The sequence below is a fragment of the Primulina tabacum genome, chromosome 11 (genome assembly GCF_025594145.1).
Source record: "Primulina tabacum isolate GXHZ01 chromosome 11, ASM2559414v2, whole genome shotgun sequence".
Taxonomy (NCBI): domain Eukaryota; kingdom Viridiplantae; phylum Streptophyta; class Magnoliopsida; order Lamiales; family Gesneriaceae; genus Primulina; species Primulina tabacum.
Window position 1 is genome coordinate 4,262,595 of NC_134560.1, and position 14,973 is coordinate 4,277,567.

Below are 14,973 nucleotides of genomic sequence, written 5' to 3' on the forward strand. Positions count from 1 at the left end.
ATAATATGATATGTAAATATTATTATATCATAATCAGCAAATGATAATGAAAAAGTAACTCGTGAAGAAGAATGAATGATTGATGCGTAACGCAAAAGGATTCGGGCATCCATCCATATATTATAATAAGCCATTGACGTTACGTTTGGTACGAGTGATTGTGGGAGGACTAAGGAAGGAATAACATATAATCCGTTGTTTGACTCGTTTTTAAGTTGACATGTGATAACTCCCAGCCCGTGATTAATCCACTGTACGTCAATGAAAATAAGAGATAGTAATCCTCACTTTTCTGTGGTATTCACAATCCTTAAATGAACAGTAGTTGATATTTATGCTTCCCCTACCCAATTTACCCTTAACCTCACCAACCAAAAAAAACAAAACTCTTCTCATCTCTCTTCAGTGGCCGCCTCTTTTATTTCTTCAAGCTTCGAAACTGTTGAAGGGTGAACTACTTCTCTGTCTTCTGTAGCCGTTTTGTAAGCATCCGTTTGTGGAGGTAAATGTTGTATGTGTTTTTTTGGTTGAATAATTAGTTTTCCCGCTTCTTATTGGTGAACTAACATTGATTGCTGCTTAATTTTCGTTTCATTTGTTTCTATCTGCGACCGTATGGAAGCTTGAGCTATGCTATGGAGGTAAGGTTGGGTTAGTTGTGAATTTCCCCCAAATTTTTTGAACCACCGTTTCCGGCATTTGTTGACTTGAGTGAAAGAAAGTAATTTCTTTCCATTTCTGTACCAATCTCAAAGTAATTGCTAGTACAGAAGACTAGTTTTTTTAATAAATTTTTTTTTTGAAAATTACAGTTCTTAACCAAATATGTGTGGAATTTTCTAAAATTGAAAATTGAAATACATTTTTTGCATTTTGTTATTTGGTTAACATTCATGTCCTTTAATCGCGTTTCCATTAAATGACATTTGTTAGTTCACAATGTTCCTGCCATTTGTTTCGTAATCACACATAAATTTCCAGTTTTTTGTTGAGTTTACTGCCAACATGGAGCACCGTAGAAAACTTCTCATCCTTCTGCTGGTCTACCATATGTTCTGTCAATCTTTTTTGATGTTATGTCTCCTAATATGAGAGCATGCACGAATGGTCGCAATTACACATCGTGTCCGTCGAAGACAAGCTGCTTCGTACAGCATGATCGGCAGAGTCAATGCTCAATTGAGCAATCTGCATAGGATTATTGAACTCGGAGATATCCAATGTGTGACTAACTTAAGGATGAATCAAAGCGCGTTTGCACGACTCTGTTATTTGTTGAAAAACGTAGGAGGGTTACCTGACTCAAGATACGTACGAGTCGAAGAGAAAGTTGCCATGCTCTTGTCTATATTGGCACATCATAAAAAGAATCGTGTTGCTGGGCATGATTACATACGTAGTGGACAGACAGTTAGTGCTCATTTTCATGATGTTCTTAAAGCGTTGCTAAAGTCACATCCACTACTCCTTGTGAAGCCGTCTCCTGTTGATGAAGATTGTAGAAATGAAACATGGAGGTTTTTTTAAGGTAATACCTCATTTGGATCTTTATATTTCGAATTTTTGTTTCCTTAATATTTGGTTCCATCATATAAAGGTTATATACACATTGCTTACAGGGTTGCCTCGGCGCTTTGGATGGAACCCATATCGGTGTACATGTCCCTTCCCAAGATAAAGCAAGATACAGAAATCGAAAAGGTACTATTGCGGTGAATGTGTTGGGTGTATGTGACCGTAATATGAATTTCATCTACGCTCTGACGGGTTGGGAGGGATCCGCGGCAGATGCTCGAGTTTTACGAGATGCACTAAGCAGGGATGATTCATTGAGAGTTCCACGAGGTTTTGTCTGTATTTTTGAAGATGAGATTTCTTTATTCGTTTTTTAGCATTAGTGCCAAGTACTGAGTTGGTTTCAAAGATTTGTCAAACTCTTACTAATTTCTGTTACCAAAACGCAGGTTGTTATTATCTATGTGATAATGGATATACAAATGTTGAGGGTTTCTTGACTCCGTATCGCCGTGTTAGGTATCATCGTGATGCTTGGGGCAATCGTGCTTGCGGGCCACAAGATTACAAGGAGTTGTTCAATTGGAGACACTCTCAAGCTCGGAACGTAATTGAAAGAGCATTTGGTTTGTTGAAAAAAAGATGGGTCATCCTTCGAAGTCCTTCGTTTTACCCACTAAAAATTCATAACCATATAATTTTGGCTTGCATTCTGTTACACAATTTCATACGAACTCAAATGGATGAAGATCCAATGGACAATGTAGAAGAGTATGGTGGGAGCCCAGTTAATGACACACAAAATGCGCACATTAACAATTTGGAGTCTTCAATTGGGTGGGATGCTTGGAGAGACGAGTGTGCAATGTCGATGTGGAACATGAACAATTAACTCGCTTGTATTTCATTTTAATTACACGCTACTGTACTTTCAATTTCAGTGTATTGTTTCTCTTATGTTCAATTTCCCTAGGCTCTCACAATATTCACTTTTGTGCATGTAATGTTTTCTTTGTATAAAATTTTTCGTTACAGCTTTGCCATGAAATGTTTGCTCCCTATTTCCGTATGTTTATACTTCGTGACACAGTATGACACAGTTGAAGGATGTTTTTTTTTTGTACAGAGGCAGAGAAACAATACAATTGACTATATATGTATAGTGGAGCATCATCCGCGAGCGTTGTCGTCAGGAGCAAAAAACAAGACAAGACACGACGTAGTTGGAATGCTCGAGAAGAAGAAGTTCTAATCCAAGCACTGAAAGATGTCATAACGAAGGGATGGAAAAGTGAGAATGGATTTAAGGCTGGATATTTAAATCTGTTGGAGAATGCAATGCAGGAATCTATCCCCGGGAATAGCTTACGTGGAAATCCACATATCAATTCGAAGATCCACGTGTGGAAGAAAACATATAGTGCTTTAGTTACCTTGCTAAGCAAAAGTGGTGTGGGCTAGAATGATTGTAATAACACAATCGATGTCACGGACGAGACATGGGAGGCAATCGTTAAGGTATTGTTTTGAGTGTTTAGTTAATATTCATTACAGTTGAATTCTCTTGTTTAATTCTTGGATTTTTCATAGACCGACCCAACGTTACGTTCAATGAGACACAACCAGTGGACACATTATCATGACTGGTGCGAGATATTTGGAAATGATCGTGCTACAGGTGAGCGCGCAACCAATTTTGAGAATGCACTTCATGAGGTCCTCAACATAGATAATGAACTACCTACTGCTGCGTGGCTTGCCGACACACCTGTATTTAACACATTCGACGATGCTGAAGACTCTAAATCTGAGACAAAACGCCATCATCAAAACCTAAGGAAGGTGGAACTTCGAAGATTAAGAAAAAGAAGAAAGCTACTGACGCCGAACACACCATAGTTGAAGCCATCAAAAACCTTGCCGACATAACGAGAACCACAATGACATATTTGATCAAGAAGCTTGGTTCAGAGGACAAGCTTGCAGATGCACAAGATGAGGTGTTGAGTGCATTGGACGGGATGACTCATCTTTCAGAGGACGAGCAAGTGCTTGCAGCTAAGTTGTTGTTTAACAACCACAACGACTTGGCTTTGTTTCAACGATTAGGTCATCGCGGCAAGATTTGTTTGGTGAATAGGATTTTGGGCGGAAATTAATGGGTGTAGAAGATGTGTTCTTTGCGAAGATGAATCAGTGTGAATCGTCCATGTAATACCTATATGTTTCAGTCTGTCTCAAGGGCATTGAACCATTAGTTGTTTTTGGTATGTGTTTTGTTCAATTTTAGTGTGTCTCATGGGTAAGTACATTTTGCTTTTGTAAGAAGTTGTATCTGTAGTTGTACGTTGTCAAACAATTTCTGCAGTTGTGGTGGCTTTTGTTAATGAACCCGGTACGTAATGAAATGGTGATTGGTTTTTATTATCCTCAACATTAATGCAATCGTGTACACAACATACAATGTAGGAAAATGCAATTGTTTAATGTGGCTTGTGCGATTATGACGTTAAAAGGAGAAAAAAAACTACAACTGCCAGAAAAAAAAGATTTGGAAGGCTAATAACAATACTTTCTGATTACTTTGCAACGTTAATTTACAAAATATTTGTACAAAGTCTGCTCTTCCCCACCGTAGGAGCCAGTACAACCATTGTGCCTAATCTATTAACATGGCGTCAAAAGGGATAGTACTGTAATGGATTCAAAAGGGTGGGGAAAGAACAAAACTTTTTCTACTCTTAAACCTGCTACCCACTTCACTCAGTTGTGAGGTCAATTACGATGATGGCCGAATCGCCAGGGCCGGCCATTTTTTCCTTCCAATCTTCACCTTTCTTACCACGATGCACTTGGACTTTGGCGGTCTCATCTTCTTCTTTACAGTCCGGCTGTAGCTCCATTGTTGGGTGACATAACTTCATTTTCTTCCTCTTCTTGGGGGAATCAGAGGCAGGCTCAAGCATTTCAACACCCTGCCATTTCACTTCACACTTCTCAACTTTCTGAATGTTGTTGTTTTCATCGTCGGAACACAGATCAATTAGCGGTATAACGTAGGGGCTTGTCACAGTATCTTCAGAACCAAAGTTAAAAGTGACAGACATGTTTTGGGAAGTGATCACACATACAAACGATTTTGGATGGTATGCATATGTGAGCTCAGTAGGATGATGTATTTAAATATAGGCATTTAATATCATAACTTACCCAACTACTTCTACTAATTATCAGTCTTTCAACCTGTTAATTCAATTGTACAGAAACGTAGGTGAAGTCCAAAGAAGATATGCAAATCACATTATAATGATGGGTCCAGGGTGGTAGATATAAGCCATAAATAACTTTGTTCAAAATTTTACATTTAATAATAATGTTTACAAACCAACCATAAATGTAGTTGTCGGTCAAAGTCTACATGCTGCTCAACCTGTTGCCGCACATAGGATTTTATACAGACACTTTCACCACGAATCTGCCAAAAAATAATAAAATAATTCAAGATGAAGCATTATCGATGTTTGAGAACAATTAAGTAGAAATTTGTAGTACATTTTTCAATGAATGAGTAGGACAGGAACATATTCATGGACATACAACTATGAAGGAAGGAATAGGACACAAATTGAAGCTGATGATCAATGATATGTTTGTAGAATCATAAACAAAGTACACATAGTAATCAAATCTCCTTAAAACGACAACACACAACATTAAAATGAAGTACACACTTAAGTATAATGTGTATACAAATTATGTAAGTCACACATTGAAGAAAATAAGAAAATTTGTACCACACATACTTACGTGGAAAGAGTAACAAAACAGTAAGCTTCATTATCAGAAGTCAGCTTTTACTCCTTCGTTAGTTCCATTTGCTCCAACAACATAGCTATATCTTGGGAGTTCTTGTCCATTCTCTTTGCTAGATTGCGATTTTCACGAGTTAAATCTGATATAGCTTTCAGTAAATCACCTAGTTTCTTACAAGTCTTACGTGCATTGTCACCAGTATCATTCGGGTTAGAAGTGGAGAAATTATGCTGCGAGGCTGAAGTTTCAACAGACGTCGTTCTCAAATAACTATCAAATGCTTTCCTCGGCCTCTTTCCTACTCTCGTACCCTTTGAAACAAGCACCAGGAAATCTATAAACTTCGGAGTTGGCTTCAGACCACTTGTCATACACACCCGATTTTCTTCCAACAAAAACAACATAGGTTTTAGGCTGCATTCAAAGATGTTTCAGCACAAACCCGAGCACATTTAATAATATATCTACGTACAAAGAATGCAAGTGAACAAATCAACAAAAATTACCCACGCGAAAACACAAACTGTTATACAGAACATTTAATGGAATCCAACCAAGGCGTTCAACTGGTTATATGGTCAGATTAACATAAAAAAGATATCAGACAAACAAGACTGAAAAAGAAGGTCTCAACTGCGATTCTTAAATTCTAAAATATATGTACAAAAAATTGTCCAAGAAAGGAGAATTAGAAGACATCACCATCTCTTCTATTAACTATGTTTTACAAGTAGCTGGTAATCTTGACGGACGTCGGTATGAACACCGGCCAACACGTTCACAACCTTCGATCGCCGATTTACGAACACAAAAAATACGATGCACAACAAGGACTCCGTTACACAACAAAAAATAACCCCAAAATCGTATGGGACCAGTAAATGGTGGAAGAAAAATTAAATGCAGGTATGCACATAACATTTCAACGGTTACACTGCAAGAAATTCACCTTTTCACTCGTCCTCAGTCCACCCAACTTTGCGAAGCAACGATGATGAAAGTAGAAATCGGACTGAGATTTCCCCAGCAGCAGAGGACGTAAGGGTTAGGATTTGGTTTGACGAAGAAAATCTCGTGCCTCAAGTTTGTACCCTACTATTTAAAATTTTACAACTTTTTTAATATATACAATATTGCCTACCTACATATTTATTTTAGTAAATAAATTTATATTTATTTTATTACATCTATATTGTAAAGTTTAATATATAATTATGAATCCAAATAATTTACCAATATAGATTTAAATAGCAGTGAGGGCATTTAGGTCAATACATTAATGTTTACAGAAATAATCCATCATTTTAAAATCATACCAAACAACATCTTATTTATCCTACCATACTATTAATCCATATATCTCATTTTTTAATCACTCTGATTACTAGCTTAAGAAATTATTTCAAGGCTATCTTGAAATTCATAAGCGCTGTTCCAATTATCCATCCGAACTGTGATTTCCAAATTCATGACTAAAGATCAAAATATAAATCAATGGCGCAGAGTTGGTTTAACTAATCAAATCGAAGGGGAAGTACAAAATCAAAACTAACAAGACCAAGAATCAAGTTGTCATCATTCATTGGTTAAAAAAGTACATGCAAATGACCTCAATTTTTTTTCACCTTTTCTTTTGTTATTTCAAGTGTAATATGTTTTAAAAATATATAAAATTCTACTTTTAAAAAAACACTAGATCATAAAATTCGACTCAACCTATGATTTATCATAAAATTATACGATTCGACAGATTTTATGCTACACCTGGAGAACTCTCGTGACTATTTTTTCACTTGGGCCACATGACTAATCTATTTATTTTTAGAGTAGATCTCTTGTGAGACGTCTCATGAATCTTTATCTGTGAGACGGGTCAATCATACCAATATTCACAATAAAAAGTAATACTCTTAGCATAAAAAGTAATATTTTTTCATGAATGACCAAAATAAGATATCTGTCTCATAATATACGACATGTGAGACCGTCTCACACGATTTTCTGCGTTATCTTTTAACTCATGAAAGCTAGTATTACTAAATTAATTGAAACTATGTTGTATTTCTAACGAGTTGATGGAAAATCCAGACACAACTGTTTCTCTGCAGCAAATATTCTAACAGCTTTCTTGCTGAAACAAGGCCCACCCAAAAAAATGCTCCTCCTCTCTCACGCACCAGTACGTATCTCTGCGCGCATGCACGTATAAATTCCCCATTTTTGTGCGTTGAAATGGGCAGATAAAGTTCGTTTCAGTGCGTGAAATGGGTAGCAAGGGGGAGACGCTGCTGGAATTCGAAGAAGATGAGATCAGAAATCTGTTTATGGGCATCATGGAAGGGTACAAGGACACTGTGATCCCACCATTTTCTAAATTTTCACCAATTTCAATCAGTGAAAATGGGCCCAACTCAAGAAAAGGAGACGACGAAGAACAAGAATCCATATGGGCAGAGAATATACTCAAAGTCAAGGAACGCAAAAGGAGAAAGCAAATGAATGATAGATTCTCTATTCTTCATTCTATGGTGCCCGGCCTTTTCGAGATCTATAAGGTCGATTCAGTTGTCCCCCACTTGTAATTTTCATTTGATAAATATATTTGGTTAGATATTATGGTTTGATTCCTGTTTCTCTGCATATTCATCTTTTTATTCGTGGGTTATGATTAATTCAACTAGATTAGATGCGAGTGACCGATGGTGTGAAGAATTGCATTAAGTTTTCAATTTATTTCATCTGTCACATGTTGGGCTAGATGATTATCTTTGTAAGACGTGCTAATTTATCAAAAGTTTCTGCAGTTTAAGTCTTATCCATCAACTTTCAGAGCCATATGCATTGTAATTGCATTGTTTATTTCTTGCTAATCAATCATATTCATGATTTTAAAGAAAATTTGTTTTTGTATGTATCTATCTTTGTATATACTCTGTTTTTAATCAGTGGATCGATAATTATTGGTCTATCCATTTTTGTGAACTCTTGAATTCGATTCTCAAAATAGCCATAGCATCCAATATGAACTCAGAATGCCACTTAGTGTAAACTTAGCATGTTTCTGCACTTGTATCACATTTTGATACTTGCATACATAGATAACCCTCTAATCGATTATGTGAATTGTGACAAGTATTCGACGTGTATTAGAAGATATCCTCGCAAGTAAGGAAAGGTACCCAAAGATCGGTATTAGCCACTCGCGGAGGAGGCAACAATGCAATCCCTGTCCCTAATCAAGCTCATTATACTTGATATTATCTCTGTGCACTTGATACAAAAATTTCCTTGCATTCCTTCTTGCTCATCTTTTTTCTTTGAAAAATCTGTAATTTTGAAAATCTTCTAAAAGATTTAAGGATAGTAATGCTCTAACCTTGGATATTGGCTTTAAAATTCCATTGAATAAGTTGATTGGCACGCCAAAATTTGTCTTCTTAAAGTTTTTTCTAATGCGTTTACAGCCCCCAAGGGAAAAGATTATAGATGAAACAGTGAAGTTCATTAATTCCCTTGAAGAAGAGATACGCAGGCTAGAAAGTCTAAGGAAACAGCCATGGCATGAATCAAGGGAGGCCAAAAAGCAAGTTTTATCAAAAGGCACAAACCAGAACTCCTCTGTCAATGTCACACTAATCAGTAAGGCCACATTCCTGGCCATTGAAGTCCCGTTTAGACCTGGTTTGATGACTGATATTATATATGTGTTGGATAAGCATCAAACTGAGATTTTGGAGGCAAGAGTTTCGGTTGACAACCGAAACTTGTTAACATTCGCAGCCACATTAATGGTACCGAATCATCATGGATGTGACATTGCCATCCAGAAGATGAAGGAAGAGCTTCTAAGCTTGTAGCTTTACTATGGACAATATGGATTTTGATGGTGTTTTCTATGTTTGACTGATGGATTATGAATTCTTGATTGAATTTTGTGTGTAATAAGGTTATATTATGAATGTGTATGAGGCTGAGATTTATTTTATCTGTTTATAATATAAAAATTCAAAAGGTGTAATTTTTTTCCCAACCAGCTCCTATGATGTTTAAGTTAAAGAACAAGAAATTAGAAAAGTATATATTTTTCTTATTTTTGTGTGTAATAGGTTATTTGATTTTTGTGAGACCCCGAAAATAAAATAACTTTGATGGCATTTTGGTAAATAAGTTGAAAAATATTCAATTTATTTTGATGGCATTTTCGTAAATAAATTAAAAATTAGAAAGCAAAGAACGATAGAGGTGAGAGAAAACAGGGTTTTTGATTTTCTTTTCGATCGTGCGATTTATCGGTTTATCCAATCGACGAACTGACTTCAGATCTGGGATCGTTGACACGAGGTCTTCGATTTGAGGTATAAATTTTATATTTTTGGTGATGTTTGAAATTCATCGATTTTTGGAATAAATCCGATAAATTGTTAAATCATACAGAAACTGAATATTGTTGAATAGTGTATGATTTTAACGAATAAGAGATGATTATAGTGATGTTATTTTGAATTATCCCAATTTATTATAATTAGGGAATTTAACAATTGAGATTGAAGAATTATTTGTCAGTGGTTATTAATTCTGATTATATATGCGATAGAGTAATCGACAAGAAACTAAGTTTTGAAGTCGAAATTGAATTATGTTATGATTTGAATTTGATGTGAATTTTCGAAGTTTCAAATATATTATTGAATTTGAATATATTATTGAATGAAATGAATGTGTTATTGATGTAGATAAAGTATTATACCGATATCTTCAGGCTACATTAACTGGAACGAAGAATTGAGGTATGTTGCGACCGGGTAACATACGACATGTATCTGTATTATATGATATATGTCGGATTGATTTGATTGATTGGAATGAGAATACATATCTATATGCCTTATTTGTTGATTGATGTGGCATACATGACATTGAGATTGATATATCGATGTATAAAATAAATGTTTTGTTAACACACATCGTTTGATGCATACATCGATACATGACATGCACGTTGAGCTATGATCCTTGGATACCCTGATATGATTTGATTGGATTCTGGGGTTTGTGAACACAATTGCTATGTTGGTATTATATGACCCGTAAAACATAGACAATTGTGGCCCCGATGATTGGATATGAGATTTGGGATTTGATGGCGCTTTGTCGACGCTATCATACGAGTATCCCTTATTGAGGCCGGTGTGCCAGCTCGAGCATTGATTTGATAGCGATTCGTTTGATTCTGACATGTGCTCAGTGGATGGGCATTTGACCCGATACCTCCACGACATACATGCATTGCATACCATATATCATTGTTTAGATATCTGTGGTATATATGATTGGTTGTTCCATACGGAGATTTGCTCACCCCCAAGGGTGGCTGTTGTTGTCTTTGTGTGTGGACAATGGCAGGTACTCCAGGATATCAGGAGACCGGAGAGGGTACTTCTGGAGGGAGCCACAGCTTGGGCTGAGGTTTTATGTTTATGTCTTGTTCCCAGTATATATGTATATGTATCTATATACCAGGGCATGTCCCGAGGATATGAGTTGTTTGTATATGATTGGTTTTGATTACGTGTAGGCATGTTTATAACGTGAGATTAAATACTATTTTTAGTATTCAAATAAAATGATTTGGGCTCATTGTAAAGAAAATTTAAACTCGTTTTCCGCTGTAATTAGTTAACCCTAATCAGATTGCATTGTAATAACGATTAGGAGCTAAGGGCCCCACAATTTTACTCTTTGACAGTGTTCTAAAAATCCCCGCCTAGAACCGCCTAGGCGGCTAGGCGCCGGGCGGTCCAAAACCGCCCCTATTTTAGGCTAGTCGAAACTTCTAGGCGCCACCATATTAATCGGCCGCCTGCCGCGAAAGCCGCCTAGGCGATTTTACAATTAAAAATCCGCCTAGGCGGTTTACACTTAAAAAAAAAACAAATTATGAAGAAGCAACTATGTCACAAAGATGAATTGTTGATGGCGGAGATGAAAATGTTGAGACAAATGTTGAAGATGTAAGGGAACTTCACGAAGAAGAATTTGTATCGGATGAAGAGGAGGAAGAAACCATGGATTTTGAGTTTGAATCTGATACAGAAGAAGTATTGGAAAAATATGGAGATGAACTAGATGAGTTAGATGTTTAGTTTTAATATCAATATATTATGTTGGAAAAAATGTTGAACAAATTTAATTTTCATTGTACAACGGTTGATGTGGATGATTCATATATAAAAATTTATTAATATATATTTATTATTACAATTTTAAATTTTATAATAATATATATTTCATATACAAACATTATACTCATGAACCACTTAATGAATTTAAACTTTAAAAAAAAATCGCCTAGGCAACCGCCTAGGCCCCGCCTAGTCGCCTAGGCGCTAAGCGGTAGGTAACCGCCCGCCTACCGCTTTTTAGAACACTGCTCTTTGATAGAAAACACCGTAAATTATTGTTTGACAATTAAAAATTACTCAATTTTTGTATTTTTATATTAAAATTTTATTTTTATTTATTTTTATAATTTCCTATATTTTTTTTAGTGTTGGGGTGTATATTTCGAAATAAGAAATTTTTTAAATTTCCTAAGAAATACATTCTATATTGATGAATATTTCTTTGAATCGGTTGAATTTTATTATTTCTCCATAAATGTTTATAAATGAGTGATGTTATTGCAATTACTTATTTTTCAATTTCGGTTTTATTTTTTTGATGAAAATATTATTTTTAGTTATGTATATAACATGTCTAATCAAACTTTTTTAGCTACTACAAACAAAAGCGCGAAAATAGATACTAAAAAACTTATTTTATTTTTAACTGTCACGCAACAATTCAATAGTTATCTACCTGATGGTAAAATTTAATTGATTATGTGGAATAATGTAAAATATTAATTATTAGTTAATATTATGATGTATACTATTAAAGTTGTTCTCTTTATTTTTTTTCCAATCATTCATTAAAATATAAGATTTTTTTATTTTTTAAATAAATAAATACTTTTATAATTAATATAACATTTTACGAAAATTAAAAATAAATTGTTGTCTAAAATTATGCTTTGAAAGTGTTTATTTTTATGGTGAAACTAAAAATTAGCATCAAAAGTAATTTTGTCCATTTTTAATGCAAAATTTCAAAATGAAATATCTTTAACAAGTTGTGGATTAATAATACTATCACATGGAACAAAAATTATACCTTGAAATTTATGTTACCAATATTATAAAGAAATTTTGCCAAAAAAACGATTTTTTTGAGTCAATATCAGAAAAATCATTTGTTCGCAGTTTTTGATCCATAATAAAATGTGTTTGTACTTCCTGAGTTCACATATATTTTCTTGGATAAAAATCAATACAAAACATTAAAAATATGATATTGACATATAATATTTTAGTAGTAACTATTTCAGATCTGATACTAATATATGATGTTGATATTAATAAAATTGTTCTAATTTTATACTCAAAATCTTATCTTTTGTATAATATCTAAGATATTTCATATTCAAATATCATATATTTATATCATTTTTTAATGTTTTGTATCGATTTTCATCCAAAAAGATAAATACACCATTAATACAAATATTTGATATATATGTTTGAGTACTCAAAATAATATATTAATATCACATCTGAAATAATTAAAACTTAAATATCATATATTAATATCATATTTTTAATATTTTATAACAATTTTCATTTAAAAAAAAATTATGTGAGTCCAAATAATTGACTCATTTTCTATCATGAGAACTTTGGGATATTTTGATCAATTTACCGAATATATATATATATATATATATATTAGATCTATTGTGAGACGAACTCACGATTCTTTATCTTTGAGACAGGTCAATCCTATCGATATTCATAATATAAAGTAATACTCTTAGCATAAAAAATAATATTGTTTTATGGATGACTCAAATAAGAGATTCGTCTCATAAATACGACGACTCGTGAGACCATGAGGTTATTTAGGTCATTTTCTATGTTGGTTTAATATAGTCATTAATAGTGACTTAACTCAAACAAAATAGTTATTATTTTGATTTTACTTTCAAATTTAATTTAATTACTTAATTTTATACATTCAAATTAATGAAAAATTCTTATCATAATGTTATACATTTGTTGCTGATAGAAATATATGACTTTCATTTGTGAACTTACTATTTTACCCTTTTATTTGTTTTATAATTTGTAATGTCAATGAGGTTATTTAGGTCATTTTCTATGTTGATTTAATATAATCATTAATAGTGTACTTAACTCAAACAAGATAGTTATTATTTTGATTTTACTTTCAAATTTAATTTAATTACTTAATTTTATACATTCAAATTCATGAAAAATTCTTATCATAATGTTATACATTTGTTGTTAATATTACTAACATATATTACTATTATAAATAAATAAATAAATATTATAAATATAGTTATTATTTTGATTTAAATTTCAAATTTAATTTAATTACTTAATTTTATTATAAAATTACTTACTTTTATACATTTTATACTTAATTAAATAAATTTTTAATATTACGAACATTAAGGTGATAATGGGAGACGAATGGAGATGAGTATGATTGAATAAAATTAAATTATTAATAAATATTAAGGTAATATAAAACATTTTTTCCCCATTTAGAATATAGATATTTTTAGAGTACTTATGTATCAAAAGAGATACGTGATTTAAAGAAAATGTTTGTATATAAGTGATTTCAATGCAAACATTTAAGCTATTTAGTCAATTTTATATATATATGATGCTAAAAAAATATTACTAAATAATATATTATCCATTAATCTATTAAATATATGACTTTCATTTGTAAGCTTACTATTTTACCATTTTTTTGTTTTATAATTTTTCATGTTCATGATGTTATTTAAATATTTTTTATGTTAATTTAATAGGATCATTAATAGTGTTCTTAACTCAATCAAACTAATTATTATTTTAATTTACTTTTAAATTTAATTTTAGTTATTTAAATTTATACATTGCTGTCAAATTCATGAAAAATCTCTACCATATTAATGATTGGTAATAATGGGAAGACGAAGGAAGATGAGTTGAATTGAATAAAAATAAATTATTAATAAATATTAAGGTCATACAAAACTTCTTTCTCCCATTTAGAATAAATATATTTTCGGACTTTTTATGTGCCAATAGAGATACGTGATCGAGAGATATTATTATATGCAAGTGATTTCAAACATTGTTTTAAGCTATTTGGTCAATTTTTTCTTTTATAAATGCTGCTAAATAAATATTACTAAATAACATGATCCATTTGATCATTTTGTGTTCTTGCAATGAGATGCGTGTTTTACCCTAGCGTTAACATGTTTTATTGTTATATGTCATTTGTATTGATCATGTTGTATTTAGATTGCTTATGTGATTTGTTTGTTTGGAGGAAAAAAAAATACAAAACAAAACCACATATCACACAAAAATGGTTGTTTTTCAATTTTTTATTGTTGAGATATTTTGTTAATTTTTAAACACATAATGCATGTTTTTTGTTTGCTTAGATTACTTAGTATGAAGCGACTTAAAAAATATTAAAATGCCGAAATATTTTTTCATTTTTACATTATGTCTCAGA

General features: G+C 32.8%; 1 protein-coding gene across 1 annotated transcript; it reads left to right on the forward strand.

The window, feature by feature from the left end:
- The first annotated feature begins 7,389 nt into the window (after window positions 1-7,389).
- On the forward strand, window positions 7,390-9,329 carry LOC142518714 (basic helix-loop-helix protein A-like). The gene is made up of 2 exons (XM_075621524.1): window positions 7,390-7,883; window positions 8,793-9,329. Exons 1-2 carry the CDS (start codon window positions 7,593-7,595, stop codon window positions 9,183-9,185), a joined length of 684 nt encoding a protein of 227 aa, XP_075477639.1. The 5' UTR covers window positions 7,390-7,592; the 3' UTR covers window positions 9,186-9,329.
- The last annotated feature ends 5,644 nt before the right edge of the window (window positions 9,330-14,973 follow it).